Source organism: Muscardinus avellanarius (genome assembly GCF_963383645.1).
Source record: "Muscardinus avellanarius genome assembly, chromosome: 4".
NCBI lineage: Eukaryota > Metazoa > Chordata > Mammalia > Rodentia > Gliridae > Muscardinus > Muscardinus avellanarius.
In genome coordinates this window covers 156,478,011-156,495,593 of record NC_137789.1, presented here as the reverse complement: position 1 = coordinate 156,495,593, position 17,583 = coordinate 156,478,011, and the positions used below count along the sequence as shown (strand labels likewise).

Below are 17,583 nucleotides of genomic sequence, written 5' to 3'. Positions count from 1 at the left end.
GTATTGAATAAGAGTCAAGAGAGTGGACACCCTTGTCTTGTTCCTTATTTTGGAGGAAATGATTTTCTCCATGCATCATGCTATTGGCAATTTGTTTACCATATGTAGCCTTTCTTTTGATAAGATACTGTCCTTCTAACCCTATTCAGGGTTTGAATCAAGAAGAGATGTTGACATTGACAGCTTTTTCTTTATCTACTGAGGTGGCCATGTGGTTTTTGTCCTGTATTTCTAAATATGTTGGATATTGCATTTACTAATTTGTATATGTTGAGCCAACACTGCATCTCTGGAATAAAATTAAATTTGTAATAATATATTAAGGATTTTAGCCAAAACTGAGAATAGTTGCCTTTCCCTCCCTCCCTCCATCTCCCCCTTCCTTCCTTCTTTCCTTCCTTCCTTCCTTCCATCCTTCTTTCCTTTCCTTTCTTCTTTCCTTCCTTCCTTCCATCCTTTTCTTTCCTTTCTTCTTTCCTTCCTTTCTTCTGTTTTGTCTTTATTAGGTTTTGGTAGCAGGGTGATACTGGCTCTGTAGAATGATTTTGGAAAAATTCCTTCCATTCTATTTTATAAAATGTTTGAGAAACATAATTCATTGCAGGAATTCTTTAACATTCCATAATGAGCCCCTGTGTTTCAGTGGTATATGTTGTATTATCCTCTTTTCATCTCTAATTTTATTAATTTGGGTCTCCTTTCTCTTTCTTATGGTTAGTTTGGCTAAAGGCTTGTCAACTTTATCTTTTCAAAGAACCAACTTTTCATTTCATTCTTCTTTTAGTCTCTATTTCATTATTTGATTTGTTCTTGCTTTGCGTGTGTGTGTGTGTGTGTGTGTGTGTGTGTGTGTGTGTGTGTGTGGTACTGGAGGTGAACCCAGGGGCATTCTATCTCCAAACGACACCCCCAGTCTTATGTTTTATTCTTTATTTTGAAACAGGGTCTCACTGAGTTGCAGAGGGCCTCACTAAATAGTAGCTGAGGCTGTCCACTAACCCGGATCCTCCTGTCTCCGCCTCCCAAATGCTGAAATTACACGCGTGCGCCACCACGCCTGGCTTCTTCTTGCTTTTCTAAAGACTTGAGATGCATCATTAATTTATTTACTTGAGATCTCTGTTTTTCTAATGAAAGCCTAAAGTTACATATTTCCTTCTTATAAACGCTCTCTCTGAGTCCCATGGGTTCTGGTAGGTTTTTTCGTTTTCAATTAACTTTTCCCCTGATTTCCTCAATGACCTACCACTCATTCAAAAGTGTGTTGTTCGGCCAGGCGTGGTGGCTCAGACTTGTAATCCCCACACTTGGGAGCCTGAGACAGGAGGATCGCACAGGTTTGAAGCCAGCCTCAGCTACTTAGTGAGGCTCTCAGCAATTTAGTGAGACCCCGTTTCCAAATAAAATAGAAAATAGGTCTGGGAGTATAGCCCGGAGGTAGAACGCCTCTGGGTTCCATCCCCAGCACCGCACACAAAAAAGTGTGTTGTTCAGTCTCCATATGTTTGTGTAATATCTGCAGCTTCTTTACTGTTTATTTCAATTTTCATTTCACATGATCTTATAAGATGCTAGAAATTAGTTCTATTTTTATATTTGTTAAGATTAGCTTTATGGACTAAAATGTAATCAATTTTGGAGAAAGTTCTATTTTCTGGTGAAAAGAATATGTATTCTGTAGCTATTGTATGAAATATTTTATAGATTTTTTTTGAGTCTTTTTGATCTGTAGTATATCCTAACCCTGATGTTTCTCCGTTGATTTCTTCGTTTGATTTGAAAAATCTATTGGTGAGAATGGAGTATTAAAGTCACCCACTCTTATTGTATTGGGATCTACCTCTCCCCTTTATGACCTATAGTATTTGTTTTATAAAATTGGTTTCTCTAGTATTCAGTGCATATATATTTACAATTCATATATCTTCTCGATGGATTGTTCTCCTTGTCAATAGGTAGAGTTTTTTGTCTCTTCTGATTTCGACCTGAGGTCTGTTTTGTCAGATATGAGTAGAGCTTGCATTTGACTGGAATATCATTAGTTCAACCTTTTACTTTTAGTCTGTACATGGCTTTGCCAGCAAGGTGAGTTTTTTACAAACAACAAACTGTTGGGTCTTGTTTTAATCCAGTCAACTAGTCTTCATCTTTTAAATGGAGAATTCATGTCATTTTATTCAGGGTTATCAGTAAATGTAATGTGCTAGTTCTTATTTTGTTAGGGATTTTTCCATTACTTTGAGAATTCTGTATTCATTTCTTTCTCCCTTACTTATCTGAGAGGTTTGATGATTTGGGGAGGTCATCACAGCTGATTCTTTCCTGTTACTTGTCTGCTCAACTCTTCCTCTAGTCTTATTAATCTTTCCTACGCTCTTCACCCTGCTTCCTCATCTTGGTGTGTCTTTTGAGTATCTTCTTCAAAGCTGGTTTTAGTGGTCATGAAGTCGTTTGCTTTATGCTTACCTCAAAAGGTCTTTATTTCTCCTCCAATTCTAAAGTAATAACTTTGCTGAATATAGTAATCCAGATTGGCAGTTATTTTCTTTTAGGATTGAAATATATCATTCTATGCCCTCCTGGCCTTTAAAGTTTCTGCTAAGATATTGACTTTTTTCTGATGGGTTTTCTTTTATATGTGAGTTGGCACCTCTCTTGTTATAGCTTTAATTTTTTTTCTGTATTTTTGGCAATTTATGTCATAGAGAGGGCCTTTTCTGGTCATGTCTGTTTAGGGTTCTAAATGACACCGTGTCCATATCATTTCTGAGGTTTGGAGAAATTTTTGCCATTTCATTGAGTAGGCTTTCTATGCCAGTAGCCTATAGCTCTACTCCCTTCTCTAAATCAATGAGTCATGAGTTGGGTCTTACAAAGTTGTCCTAGAAATCTTATATATTTCCTTTTTTCCTGTGTTACTCTCCAAATGTGCTTGTTCATCCATTCATATTATTTCTTTCATGTGATAGTTATTGATAAGACTTTATTTTTAATTTTTTATTGTACAACATGTTAGAGGCATATATGCACACATTACTTATTTAGCCCCCTCCCCGATTCTCACCCCATTTTCTCCCCCTCCCTCCTTCTCATGTTTGGCTTATTGACGTGTTTATAAAGTACATCATGTACATTAGGGAATTTACCCAAAATAGGGAATGCTTCAAGGATTTGGGTGTCATCCTTGCACAGGAGCCATGATAATCTCTGAATCATTCCAATTTTAGTATACATACTGCCAAAGTAAACAGTGAGGCCTTAAATTGAGTCTTTTACTTGAGTTATTGAGCCTTTTATTTCCAGATTTTCTGTTTGACACTTTTTCAGAACCTGTATCTCTTTATCAAATTGCCTTTTCATATTCTGTGTTATGGTGGGACTGTTACAGGAGCCCTTTTGGGCTCCAAACTGTAACAGTGAGATGTAGCCACGGGTTCTAGTTCTGAGCTATTTGTAGAAAAGAATAGCCCAAACTCTGTAAGCTTAAGCAATTTTATTATTACAGAGATGGACAGATAGGACAGAACTTAAAGCATTCCGTCTTAGAGGGTGACATAGTGGGATGACTAGAAAAGAAGTCATCAAAGGCTTTGGGATACAGACCATTTGTATACCAATAGTCTTCTGACCTGACCTAGACCCCTTCTGGGGCAGGTCTTTTGATGTGGGGATTCCTTCCCTGTCTCCAGTACAGACCCCAAGCTTTTGTTACACCCCTAAATGTGTTCATTGATTTTCAGAGTCCAGGGTCTCTTGAAGGCTAATGGCATCCCCCCACATCCTTGGGGAAGTTTGCTTGTCTTAGAAATGTAAAAGACCCTGTGCTTCCTCTATTTTCTTGCTAATCGCCCTTTGGGCCTGGAATTCTGCAGGGTCCCTTCCCTGTCTGGTGCCTGTCCTGTCTCCAAGCTCTGGCTTTCTAATACAAAGTTATTTTTGAAGCCATTTCCCCAAACCAGCGTATTAGTGCATCTTGAAGCCCTGTCCCAATACCGGCACATTCTGAGTTGTCTTTCTCAATTCGTTCAGCTGTTTGTTTTTATTTTCTTTGAATTCATGGGTCATGTCTATGGCCATACCACCCTGAATGTGCCTGATCTCCTCTGAATTCATGGATAATTTTAACCATCACTTTAAAAAAATTCTTTATTTCATCCACTTCAATAATCTGTGGATTTAGTTCCTGGGGAATAATAAAATTTTGAAGAGTCATATTTCCTTGGTTGTATGTGTGTGTGTATATGTGTTTGTTTGTTTCTATGTTGAAATTTGCATATCTTTGAGGATGTATATCTCTCCCAATATTATATGAGGAATTTTTTTTTCAATACTGGGGCATTCTATATCTGAGCTATACCCCTGGCCCTTTTATGTTTGTTGTTGTTGTGGTGGTGGTTTTTTGTTTGTTTGTTTGTTTGTTTGTTTGTTTGCTTGCTTGTTGTGCTTTTGGTTGGTTGGTTGGTTGGTTGGTTGGTTGGTTGGTTGGTGTTTAGAGGAAGACAGGAAGCCAGAGAGCAAGCAAGAAGCTAGAGAGGGAAAAGGAAAATCACAGAATGAAACAGGAAGCCAGAAAAAGAGACAGGAAGTAATCAAGCAAAACCAGAAGTGAGAGATAGAAGAAATAAACCACACAGTGACAAAGGAAGCCAGAGAAAGATCAAGGAAGCAAGAGAGCAAACAGGAAGTAAGAAATCAAGACAGAATCCCAGAGAGGGAGACTGGAAGCCTGAGATAAACAAAGGGAGCAAGATAAGACAGAGAGCTGGAGATGGATCCAGGAAAACACACACACACACACACACACACACACACACACACACAGAGAGAGAGAGAGAGAGAGAGAGAGAGAGAGAGAGAGAGAGAGAGTCAGTCCCAGAGAGGGAAGAGGGAAACTGCTGAGTAAATCAAGGAGCCAGAGAGGAAGACAGGAAGCCAGAGGGGGAAGAAGAAAACCACAGAGTAAAATGAAGATCCAGAGATGAGGACAGGAAACAACACAGCAAATAGAAAGCTATTGAGGAGTGATCCAGGAAAACTGACAGAGAGTAGGCAGGATTCTGGAGAGTAAAACAGGAAGCCAGAAAGGGAAACAGGAAACCCAAGAGGAAGAAAGGAAACATGAGAGAAAGAAAAGAATCAGGAGGATGAAATAGGAAGCTGAAGATTGATCCAGAAAAACAGAAAGGGAGACAGAGAGAGAGAGAGAGAGAGAGAGAGAGAGAGAGAGAGAGAGAGAGAGAGAGAAGAGAGAAGAGAGAAGAGGGGAGGGGGAGGGGAGAGGGGAGAGGGGAGAGGGAGAATATGAATGCAGGAATCCAGAGAGGGAAGAGAAAAATAAAAAATGAAACAGGAAGCCAGAAATGGAAAGAGAGACAGGAAGAAAGGGAGCAAGCATGAAGCCAGGAAACAAGATAGGAGTCCAGAAAGCAAAACCAGAAATCAGAGAAGGAAACTATGCAGTGAAACAGGAAGCCAGGGGAGAGAAAGGAAGCCAGAGAGCAAGACAGGAAGCAAAAGGAGCAAGCCTGGATAGGAAGAGACAGGAAGCCTGAGAGAAACAAAGGAAACCAGAGGATGAGACAGGAAGCTGGAGAGTAATGTAGGAAAACAAAGAGGGATATGTGAAGCCAGAGAGAGAAAAGGGAAACTGTAGAGTAAAACAGGAAGCCAGAGAGGGAAGAGGAAAACCACACCATGAGCAGAAAGACAGAGAGCAAAAATGAAAGCCAAAGAGGGGAGAGGAAAATCACACAGCAAGACAAGAAGCCAGAAAGGGAGAAAGAAAGCAGGAGAGGGAGACAAGAAGAGAGAGAGAGAGAGAGAGAGAGAGAGAGAGAGAGAGAGAGAGAGAGAGAGAGAGAGAGAGAGAGAAGAGAGAGAGAAGAGAGAGAGAAGAGAGAGAAGAGAGAGAGAAGGGAGAGAGAAGAGAGAGAGAGCGCCAGGAAGCCAGAAAGCAAAACTGGAAGCCAGAGAGGGGAGAGGGAAAGCACACAGTGAAGTGGGAATTCAGAGAACAAGGCAGCAAGACAGGAAGATAGGAAGCCTCTGCATGATCTGGAAAAACAGACAGGAAGCCAGAGAAAAAGCCAAAAACTAGATAGCAAAATGGGAAGCCACAGGGGAGACAAGAAGCCACAAAGGGAAACAGAAGCCACAGATTAAGATAGGAAGTAAGAGGGAGAGAGAATGCCAGAGAGAGAAGAGGAAAGCCACAGAGTGAAACTAAGCCAGAGAGTGAGCCAAGATGCCCCAGAGTAAAACCAAAGCCAGAGGAAAGAGGGGGAAACTACATAGTGAAACAGGAAGCCAGGGAGAGAGCCAGGAAGCAAGAGAAGACAGAAACCCATTGGTGACCTGGGGAAATAGATAAGAAAACAGAGAACAAGCAGGAAGCCAGAGAGGGAGACAGGAAACCAGGATGCAAGGAAAAAGGAAACTACACAGTAAAGCAGGGAGCCAGAGAGCAACACATAAAGATGGAAAGCAAGAGAATAAAACAGGAAGCTATTGAGTGATCCAGGAAAACATAGGTATCTAGGGAGAGAAACAGGAAGCCAGAGAGGAAGACCGGAAGACAGAAAGGGAGACAGGAAGCCAGAGAGGAAGACAGGAAGCCAAAGAACAAACAGGAAACCAAAGAGGGAGACAGGAAGCCAGGATGCAAGATGTGGAGACAGAATACCAGAGAGGGAGGCGGGAAGCCTGGGGGGAACAAATGAAGCAAGAGAACAAGAAGGAAGCTGGAGAATGATCTAAAAAAATAGGGAGTTGGGAATCCAAGGAGCAAGATGGAAGCCAGAGAGAGAAGAAGGAAACCACAGAGAAAAACAGGAAGCCAGAAAGGGAGACAGGAAGCCAGAGAGTGAGAGTGATACAGGAAGCCAGAGAGGAACGCAGAAGTCAGAGAGGAAGTCAGGAAGCCAGAGAGGGAAGAAGGAAACCATCTAGCAAAGCAGGAAGCCAGAGAACATGATAGAAAGATAGAAAGTAAAACTGGAATCCAGAGAGGGAAGAAGAAAACCATGTAGCCAAACAGAAATCCTGAGAGGAAAGCAGGAAACAAGAGAACAAAACAGGAAATCACTGAGTAATCTAGGAAAATGGATAGAGAAACAGGAAGCCAGAGAGAGAGAAACAGAGGAAGAGAGCGAGAGAGTCCGTCAGTCAGTTTTCAGTCAGTTGGAGAGCAAGCAGGAAGCCAGAGAGGGAAGAAGGAACCACAGAGCAAGATAGGAATCCAGAACACAAGAGTCCAGGAAGAAAGACAGGAAGCCAAGCAGTGAGCACTGTTTACTTCCTTATTCACACACTCATTCATTCATTCATTCATTCAGGATCAAGACAGGGTCTCACTAGTTGCCCGGGCTGGCGTGAGGCTCTTGTTGACAAGCAGTTTTCCTGGAGTGGCCCTGAGTGCTGGTTTGTTGTATAAAGCCAAGTTTAATTCCAAGTGGGCTCACGTCGTAGTTTCCCTTGGCTTCTTGGGCTGTGCTGGGTGGGCTTTGACTGCTGTGTACTGGGTTCTCTCGAGGACTTACATGAGTGGGGTCCCACTGCTAGTTCAGGCAGGAATGGTCTGGGAGTGGAGCGTGGAGGTGTATGTTCTGTGATTTCCCCTCCATATCTACCATCACTGTGGCCCGAGAGGGCTTGGGGTGACCTGAGCTAGGGCCCCTTTGTGGACAGAGTAGCCACAATAGTTGTGTTGTTTCTCTTTGTTGTTGCTAAGGGGGCGGGTCTCTGGTAATGGATCTTCAGGACCCCGCCCCCTCTGTGCCTACTCGGGACGGGGTCATCAGCCCGGGGCTTTTGTGTCCTTTTCATTAAGTTTGATGCATCTGCCGAAGTTTGAACAGGGCTGTATTATAGATTGTGATAAAAGGTTAAATATTAATGAAAGTAGACTCTTTTCAGCCAACTGAAGGGATGCTCCCCCTCCCCTTTCAAGCTGCCAAGTGCCCAGTTTTGTTGTTCTCTATTTATGACTCCAGAGTCAGCCTTTCTGGGTTTCACCTGGTGCTGGCTCTCCACAGCCGCTCTTCAGCACCTCCCTGTGGCCTCCCCCTCAGCGTGCACCGCACACTGGCCGCTTCAGTTTAGTTTCACGGAGCAATGAGTTAGTACCGATTACCTCTAATCCTCCATCTTCTCACCAACTTTTAAGTCATTTTTTAGTGTTCCTGGATGGGAGAATTCTAAGTCCTGGGACGTATTATTTTCCAGATTTTTATGACACAGAGTCTTCCTATGTAGCTCAGACTGGTCTTGAACTCCCTGTCACCCTCCTGAGAAGCTGGGACCATGGGCGCATCCCACTGCACTTGGCTATGGCCGTGCATTAGATCATGTAATTACTAGGATGTTCTGTCTCCTTGGAGTTCCAGCACCATTTCCTACAGACCCTGTATAACTGTGAGTGCTTCCAGGATCCAAGGCCCAGACTCGTCTGGGCCCCAGAGGAGAGTTGTGTGGACCGCTTCGTGACTCACCCTCTCCCGTGGGTAGCCAAGGAAGAGGCCCCGGGAAAGGAGGGAGCTTGGGCTTTTGCTGTTGTACTGCTTCTGGTGCTTTTCTGCAGCATTTCACAATTCGTGGCAGGAGAGAATGCTGATATTACAAATAATTGCTATCTATGTGCCAAGAGCTTGCTATGCCTTATTTAATCCTCATAACAATGCTATGAGAAAGGTCTATGTCTCCCCATTTTCTAGAGACAGAAATTGAGATTCAGAGAGAGGTCGGGTGACTCCCCCAAGTCCCAGAGCATTGGTGTTTGGACAAGGACTCCCCGGCGCATGCTCTCCCACCTCTGGGCGACTCCCTGGCTGGCCCAACTAATGGCAAACGTCCCTTACTTCCTCCTAAAGCTTTCCTGTCCCTTATACCTCCATGTTGGGATTTTAAAGCTAATTATAGAAAGCACTTGAGTGAAAGGACTTGACCTTGCAGTGAGCACAAAGACCTGCCTTTGGAAGCCTGGCCCTGTGCGTCATCTGTGACACCCTGGATGAAGGGTGTCGTCCTTGGCCACTCTGTCCACAGCGGAACCAGTCCTGTCACGTGATTCTACAGAAATGAAGAAATATGTGTGATGTTTCAAAGATTTCCTCCCGCTTCGCCTTTGGGCGCTTTATAAATTGAAAAGCCACCTGCAGGCACAAGGACGTTTATGTCCCGAGGTGGCACTGGCAGAGAACCCCAACGCCACCTGTACCCCGAGGCCTATGAACACCCACTCGTGTTTGAGTGTCAGTGACCATGCAACTCTAAGATGTTAGAGAAAACTTGGACAAGAAGGCTAACAGGCCACAGGCCACGTTCCCCCAGCCTTGGAGGGTGAAAAGGTTATATTCAGCAAATGAGATGCGCAGGGCAGCAGTGACCCTCCAACCGGCTTCTCGGGTGACACCGATGGTCCCCTGAGGTCGACATCTGGTCACAGAGCTGAGAGATCACACACATCTCATTTATTGCAGGGAACCCGTAAGCCAAACCCTCCTCAGAAGCCTCTGCCCGCGGACCCTCTGAGCAGGACGACCCGGGTCACCAGCACCTCAGCAAGAACCCCAGGGCAGCGGGAGCCCGCAGCCCGCCCAGCACCCAACAGGTGGGTCCCTTGCTCCCTCAAAGGGTGGTGGGCGGCCGAACCAGTCAAGCAGGGACTGGGTATGGAGGCCAAGGCCATGCTTCCTTCACGCCCACAACTGCGAATGGTCAGAAATGGAGAGGAAAACCACCAGGTGGCCGTCAGCAGGAGCCACAATTACAGGATGGCCAGAGCTCTGAGGACGGCCCGGTGTACCTAAAAGGACACTGCAGGAGAACTGGTAGCGTGCCCAGGACAGCTGTGGCTGCTGGGAGGGGCCCGGCCTCACCTCCCAAAGGCACTAAGAAGAATAGCAGTGGTAACAGGAAGGCAGTATGCTCAGCTCCAAAAATCTCACCAGGATCAATTCTGCCTGGTCCCTGGGGTCCAGAGACATTGGGCCGTGTTGGAGGGTCATGGGTAAAACAAGGGCGGAGTTGAGAGGGAAGGCAGGAGGGCTGCCGGGTAGCAATGGCTTGCCTCTAGCAGGAGCAAGTGGGAGGGGAGAGTCCTGCTCACAGGGGTAAGTTAAAGCAGGGCTCATGCCGGTTGGTAAGGGTAGTTCCAGGAATTTCGCAAGCTAGGTGTTAAACCTAGCCAGTGTTAAGGATTTAATTATATAGAATTGCCAGGTGTAGTTGGGAGTCTGAGACAGGAGGATCACAGGTTCAAGGTCAGCTGCAGCAACTCAGTCCAGCCCTGTTTTAAACTAAAAAATAAAACTTGGGGTGTAGCTCATCCCTGAGTTTTATCCCTAGTACTATAAAAAAATTAAACTTACTGTAAATTAGATGAAAAACTAAGGAAATAGGTTTAAATCATCACTTCCAATTTCTTTCTAATTCCATTATAATGGAAATGTTTAAAATAGTGGGCAGTGTTTTTGCTTTTTGTTTTTTGTGGGTCTGGGGATGGAACCCAGGGCATTCTACCTCCGAGCTACACCCCCAGCCCTATTTTTTATTCTTTATTTTGAAACAGGTCTCATCTCTCTGAGCTGCAAAGGGCCTCCCTAAGTAGCTGAGGCTGTCCTTGAACCACGATCCTCCTGTTTCAGCCTCCCAAATGCTGGGACTATAAGCATGTGCCACCAGGTCTGGCTATTTGTTTTTATTTTATTTTTTTGTGTGCGGTGCTGGCGAAAGAACCCGGGGCTTTGTAAATGCTAGGCAAGTACTCTACCACTGAGCTACATCCCCAGCCCAACCTCCCCTTCTGTTTTTTGTTTACCACTTTTTGCTCTAATTATGTGCCATGCATCTCTCATTTCTGTGGGGTGGAGTGAGAACATCAGAGTGACAGCTCAGTACTCTCTTCCACACTTAGTGATGCCCCAGTGCTAGCTTGTAGTCAGCTGAGGTGGGAGTGTTTACACCACGGGAATTAGCAAACACCGCTGATCAGGCTCTCCTCCCCTGCAAGGCCGTTAGGCACTGGCGGGCACACAAGAGTGTTCAGCCCTCAGCCAAAGCTCTCTTCTGACTCATAGGCCCCGCTGGCAGGATGCTCACTTTATGAGCTCAAAAGAACCAAAGGTGCCGACCGTGCTGGCCAGGCCCTGTGCTCAGCAGTTCTTATCTCTGAAAGGGAACGCACACTTTAGTGATTTCATTACAGCTCTCGGGAAGAATGTTTGGCCCATGAAAGAAAGAGCTTCCTAATAAATCTCAGAGATAACGCTGGTCAAAGCAGGTCAGAAAGTTGTTTAATTCCAGACTGCAGAAATACAGAAAAAAAAGACTGCCTAGCATCCTAATTATTTCACTGTGGTTTGTATGTTGATCTTAAAGTTACTTCTTTGTTCTGTATTAAGAAAGGGAAAAAATTACATTCAAGGACATGGTGAAGATAAGATTTGTCTCTTAAATGCCCTCAGGCAGTGGACTGGCCTGTCTCTGCCAGTTCTTGACAGCAGAGCAGGCTGATTTGGGTCTCATCCTGTAAAAAAAAAAATTATATATATATACTATGAATATAAATACATGCTGGATTTTGAAGACTTAGTACCCCCCAATGTCCATTCTCTCAATTTTAATATTGGTGTCATGTGTTGATAATACTGTAGATATATTGGGTTAAATTAATTACTTAAAACTAATCCCACCTATTTCCACTTTTTTCATGTGGCTACTAGAAAATGTACAGGTACCTAAGCAGCTCACATTCTCTTCTGCTGGATGGTGCTGTTTGAGAAATCAACTTGCGGCTGGGAGGTGTGGCTCGGGAGAGGGCTCCTCTGATGGGTCTGTCATCAGCCTCTGAAATTCTACAGCCCTGGGCAGGGTCCCTGCCGTGGTCTGCATCTCCTGCCCAAAGCCAGCATGGTCTCCAGTTCCCCATGTGAGGGCCAGTGCGACCGGACCGACCTAAGAAACCTGTCAGAGTGTAGGGAGAGACTTCTGCCCCGGATTTCTACGTCCACACAAATTGCCCTCAAGACCTATGGCTACAGTTTTCTCTTCTTTTCTTGCTCCTCAGACCTGCTCCTCAATACCCACACCAAGTGCCCAGAACCACCCGCACCGCCTACGTAAAGTGAAAGAGCCAATGCCTTCTTGCAACGGTGAAGACAGAAGTTTGCACTATCTTCCAACTCCAGTCGGAGTGATTTTTTTTTTTGTACCAACTTTTAGAAATTTTTTTTTTAAATGTTGAAAACACCCTTATTTGGAGAACTTTGAGCTACTGCCGTTGGTGCTGTGCTATGGTGCTCTGTATACTTGCTCAGGTACTTGTAAATTATTAATTTATGCGGAATGCTTATTCTGGCGCCGTGCGCTGTGGTAGGCATCTTAACACCACTGAGTTTTCTATATGGAAGGGAGGCTTATTGTGCTTTTAATATTTTGGTGAACTTGAAATATCCTGCTTGGTGGGATTGTGGACAAATTGTTTACTTTCCAGTGGAGGCTTTATTGGAAAGCATGTCCCCAACTACTCATGGCTGTGGTTATGGCACCAGCCAGGGCTCAGGAGACCTCTGCTAGAACCCGAGTGATTTGGCTCAGGTGGAGCTGGGAGCTGCACTTGGCCTTCAAGGAGGCCCAGGGTCCACGCACACTGACAGGCCCTCAGGGGTTACATCCAGAAGCTCCAGGACAGTAGGGCACAACCTGGGTTGGGGCCAGAGTGCTTTGGAGAGAACCTGGGGGTGCAGACAGGAACCTTCGGGTGTGGCCACACCAGGATGGAGCCTGAGACACTAGGCCGGGCAGCAGCTTGACCTTGCAGGAACACATACGGAGAGCAAAGCAGAGACACGTAGCACTGCTCAAGGGTTGGCCTTATGAAAACCTCAAGAATTTCTCTTTCTGGCTGCCCAAGGGGCTGGCATTGGCACATTATTTAGATCGGGAGCAGGGGTGTTTCTACAAGAAAGCCACTGCCCAGACACTGCAAACCTCCATTTCCCGGTGCTGTTTGGAGCTAAGCAAATTACCACATTGTCTTCTCGGCCGTAATACAATGACCCTGTGTTCAGACGGTGTGATGAGGCTTTCCGTGGGACTGTAACGATTTTCAGATGTGAACTGGTAACCAGATCCAGTCAATCAGGTCTGTAGATAAATACCTCTTACTGCAAGGTTCAGCTTATTTTAAAAAGTTAGAATCGCTGCCTTCCAGAAACTACAGCTAAAGGGGATGCTCTGCTCCTTAGCACAGCCTGGGTCTGCTACCCTGATGAGTATGTACTGGACAAAGAGCTCTAAGTTGCCATTAAGTTCTCTTTGGGGCATCCTGTTCCCTCAGCTAGGCTGCAGGAACCTTTAGAAGATATTTTTAGCTTAGAGTCTGAATATTAAACACCTGCAACCTACCTGTTGAGCATCACGGTAAGCGATAAGGAAATCGATTCCCTGACCCCATATCTCCAAGGGTGACTTGGGCAAGCCTCTCGCCCTTCCAGTGTCTGAGTGGGGAGCTATTCTCACAAGATCTTGCAGATGCCTGAAGCTAGTGGCATGAGGAATGCTCAGAGCTCAGATAAGACAAATGCCTTTCTGCCTCTCACGGCCTTCTGGTGGGGTCACGAATGACTAGCTCTCACATTAGAAGGCAATTGACAACAGCCCCAGAATTCACTCTGCATGTTTTATGATAAGACTTCTTTTGGGGTCATGTCAACAGTTTTCCTATGCCTTGAAGCAGAAAGAAACATTCATACCAAGAATCTTGATTTGCCTTCCAAAAAGCAAAACTGCATTGCACTTGGCCCAGGCTCCTCGCCCTATCCAGGCAACCTGCTGCTCGTGACTCTGGATGGATACATCCATGCGCAAACACACCCCAAGGGAACCCGCTCAGACACTCCAACTCCCATAGCATGCAGCTGTTTAGTATGCAGTTATTTTCTTAAAGCCATTTTAGAGGATATTACTGCTGATGAGACACATACAGAATTACTGTAACTGACTTTGCATTTGATAATTGTATTAATGCCAAAATATAGACTGTTGAAAAGGTTTACAGAATTTTCTGGCACGTTCTATGAGCGCTTTCCTTCTAGATGCCCAGATGCTGAGATCTGCCATGTCAGCCCTCCCCCCATGCAAGGAAGAAAAAGGGCAGGAACCAGTGGTGGTGGTGGTTCTTTCTCCTGTGCTTTTAGTTTCAGAGAACCAGGAAGAGTTTGCTATTAAAGACCATTAAAACTGTGATCCTCTACCATGTGTCAGGGGCCACTGGGGGGGGGGGGCACACGCTTCTATCTTGACAGTGCGAATTGCATTTACTGACCCACGCATTTTATTTCTGAATACAAACATACTGAAACCTGATACTCCCTCACAATCACAGATAGTATTGTTAAAGGAATACTTCCAGCATGCAATATTTATCAAACAAAGCATATTTAGCAATAACTTCCAATGACTGTAACTTGGGAACTAGTAACCAAGGCTGTTGTTTTTTGTGGGAACTTTGTACGTCCTTTAAATGATGGAAAAATCAATACATTTCAGTGACAATCTGTTGTTTAATATTTTTTAGAATCTTTATAGGAATAAATAGTAGAGTTGGTTGGAGTTTTTTAAGACTGAGAAAGGTCAGAGCCTAGAAACCAGGCAGGCCTGGCGGCTACTTTTCTCCCTCCCTCTAGCCATAGTGGCAGGTTATACGACCCCAGTTTATGGGGAAACATGTGGCTAATCTTCCAGGCCTTCCTTTTAAAAGTTTATCTCCTGAAGTGTCCTTAACAGTTTGTTTCCCTGGCGCGTGGACTCAGATGTAGCAACCCGGAGGAGCAGTGCCTAACATGGTCCACAGAGGACAGATGCATGCAGAGGCCACACCTCCTGGTGCGGACTCCCAGCTCACACATGTGGGATGACATCACAGAAACCACAAGACCAACAGATGAGACCGTGTGAGAAGAAATGCTCTGGACTCTTCTCCAACGAGACGTCCTTGTGCCTTTTTAACTCTATTAGCAATTCTCAGGCTGAAGCTATGGGCCATTGTTCTCTGACAAATCACTGCAACACTTCAGTGCCTCCCCCCACCCCCCTGGAACTGCTAAAAGCTTAGCTGTGTCCCAGTGTTCCTAGGAGCCTGTGGTCCCCATTATGCTCCAGACAGCCTGGTGCTGGGCCAACTACAATACCTGCACATCCTCCCTCTGCCTCTCCAGCGATGTTTACCAAGCACTCTGAGCCAGCAAGACCCTGACAACTGCGAGGGCACGGTGCCCAGGTAGCTGGGCCAGACCTGCCCCTTGCGCCTGACCTCCTTGTGAAGCTCCCTTCGTTTTAAACTTTTCTGAGCGGGGCTCCTCTAGGTGTTCCCTGGGAAATTCAGACTTGGTCTGCAGCTCCTTCCCCACTGCCCACAAGATGCCCTCAGCCACACACCACTGGCCCAGATTAAGTTACCCCAGGTCTCCCAGAAGTCTCTCAGAACCTTCCCTATCAGAGCTAGCTGCCAGGGCAACCCCAAGGACGCACCAGACACACAGCTGGACACAGAAAGCCGGTGCCTAATACTTCTGTCTGCCTGTCCCCGGTGCCAGACGCAAGTGTCTTACTTACCCAAGGCTGATGCCTCTCCATCCTCCACGCACAAATCTCTCTACCTTCCTCCGTACTTCAGGTCAGAAAGAATAGCGACTGCCGCAGTATGTGGCTACCTTTCAAGATCCACCCTCCGAACACCCAAGGCCCAGTCTCAGCACAGAGCAACCCCACCAGCACCCACCAGCATGGGGTCCTGCAGGGCGCTCCCGCAGGCAGCTCGACCCAGTGGCCTCCCACCTAAACCCTTGTCCTAATCAGAGGGCGTCAAGTCAGCTATGGTTGCATACACTCTCATGACTCATTCCAAAGTTCCCACTGATTTCTATTGCTGTTAACCTGTTTGAAAACTAAGAAAGTTGTATGAGCCCTGGGCTTAGAACCATTTCTCTGCAGGGAGGAAACTTCCAGAAGTCACTTCCTCACATTGTGAGGGAGCCGTTTCCCTACCTTCTGTGGAGAACAGTCCCACTTCTGGGACAGTAACGGGAGATCATTATCCAGCCATCGCTAACCCGATTCACACAAGAGACACTAGGGGGGAGAATACTGTGTGTGAAGCTGTTCAAGTGTTCAGGAGTGGACGGCGATGGCCACGAGAGTTCGCAAAGTGACTCTCAGCCTACCGGGTCCCGCTCCTCAAGGATGGATTTCCTGCCACCCACCGATTTTTCACATTGTCCTCAAAAAGCCTATTTATGTTATCAGTAATTTTCCAAGAAAGTAACTTTTCAGTCTTTTGCACATTTGAATCCAGAAAAAGAAGTAAACATCATGTGACCATCTAATGTGATAAAGTTGAGTACCATTTTATGTCCACGGCATCATAAGCAGGTGTCTTCGTAGTACAGTCATAGGAAAAGCAAATCAGAACGACAAGAAAGTCTTTCTAGATTTCTTGTCCTCTAGAAAGTCCTTTAGACTCCAAGGCAGGACAGTCAGAAGCAGAACTAATGTTTCCTGGCTCCTCCTAGCAGGTCGGCGCGGCAGGTGGCTGGGGCCGCCGTGGAGTGTGGGGCGGCGGTCGGTGCAGCTCTCTCACCTGGCTCCCGGCCCTCCAGCGCAGCGCAGGGAGAGGTCACGGGGATGGCCACCAGCACGTCCATTTTGTGACCTTCCTCCATTTATATTGCTTGGATTTGCTAATTTTTTTTCACATACCTTTTTATGTTACATTCTGATACTTTTGTAAACGTTTCTCATATTGGGGATCTACAAGTAAACACAACCTATTTCAGTAGAAAAAGTCATTGTTAAGAATATTATATCCAATAAATGCTAAACAGGTAAATATAAAGAGTGTCTCATTTGTTACCGAGAATATCACAAAAGTGGGGGGAGGAGCCCTCATGTAGAAAAATGCATCTGTGCTCCCCATTCATTTGCAAACGCAGAAGAAAATTCTGGAGTGAGGCACAAGGAATGAAGAGAAATGTTTGCTGGGGGTGGGGAGGAGAGTGGGTGGGGTGCACACCCCGGTCTTCAGAACAGACAGGCGAGGGACAAGACGAAGACGCCTCTTCACCACACCACCGCCGAGAGGTAGGGAAACTTACTCCTTTTGTGTTAACAACATAAATTCATAACCTATCAAAAGAATGTTTCAAAACACCTGATTTACATGAGATAAATTCAGAAAATAAATAGTGTAGTCGTCAAGACATAGCATACAGTTAGGCAATGGAAATTTAAGTGTTCTATGTGTATAAGAAAAATTTTAAGTAGCATCCAACTTTTTTAAACTGCAGAAAATGCAAATACATATTTTACAAATACACACACATTTGAGACTATAACAAGAAAAAAGGGGTCTTTATTCTTACCACTCTCCCTTTATGACAAAACAAGTAGCTGAAAAATAGGCACAGAGATGACTACAAGTGTGGTTGATAAGGCAGGTCAAATGCACACAGCCAGTGACCGGGTGGTGTGCTCTAAACACAGACCAGAAGTTCTCTTCAGGTACCTTTGGGCAGAGGGAGAGAAATT

General features: G+C 45.3%; 1 protein-coding gene across 1 annotated transcript in view; it reads left to right on the top strand.

The window, feature by feature from the left end:
* The window catches only part of ADAM12 (ADAM metallopeptidase domain 12), a gene marked incomplete at both ends in the record, with an annotated part of 329,128 nt that extends 317,003 nt beyond the window's left edge, over positions 1 to 12,125 (top strand). The window contains 2 exons of the mRNA XM_080694881.1: positions 9,477 to 9,607; positions 12,065 to 12,125. Of these exons, the coding sequence (XP_080551007.1) occupies positions 9,477 to 9,607; positions 12,065 to 12,125 (192 nt within the window). The remainder of the gene's footprint in view (positions 1 to 9,476; positions 9,608 to 12,064) is intronic.
* Positions 12,126 to 17,583: the final 5,458 nt, after the last annotated feature.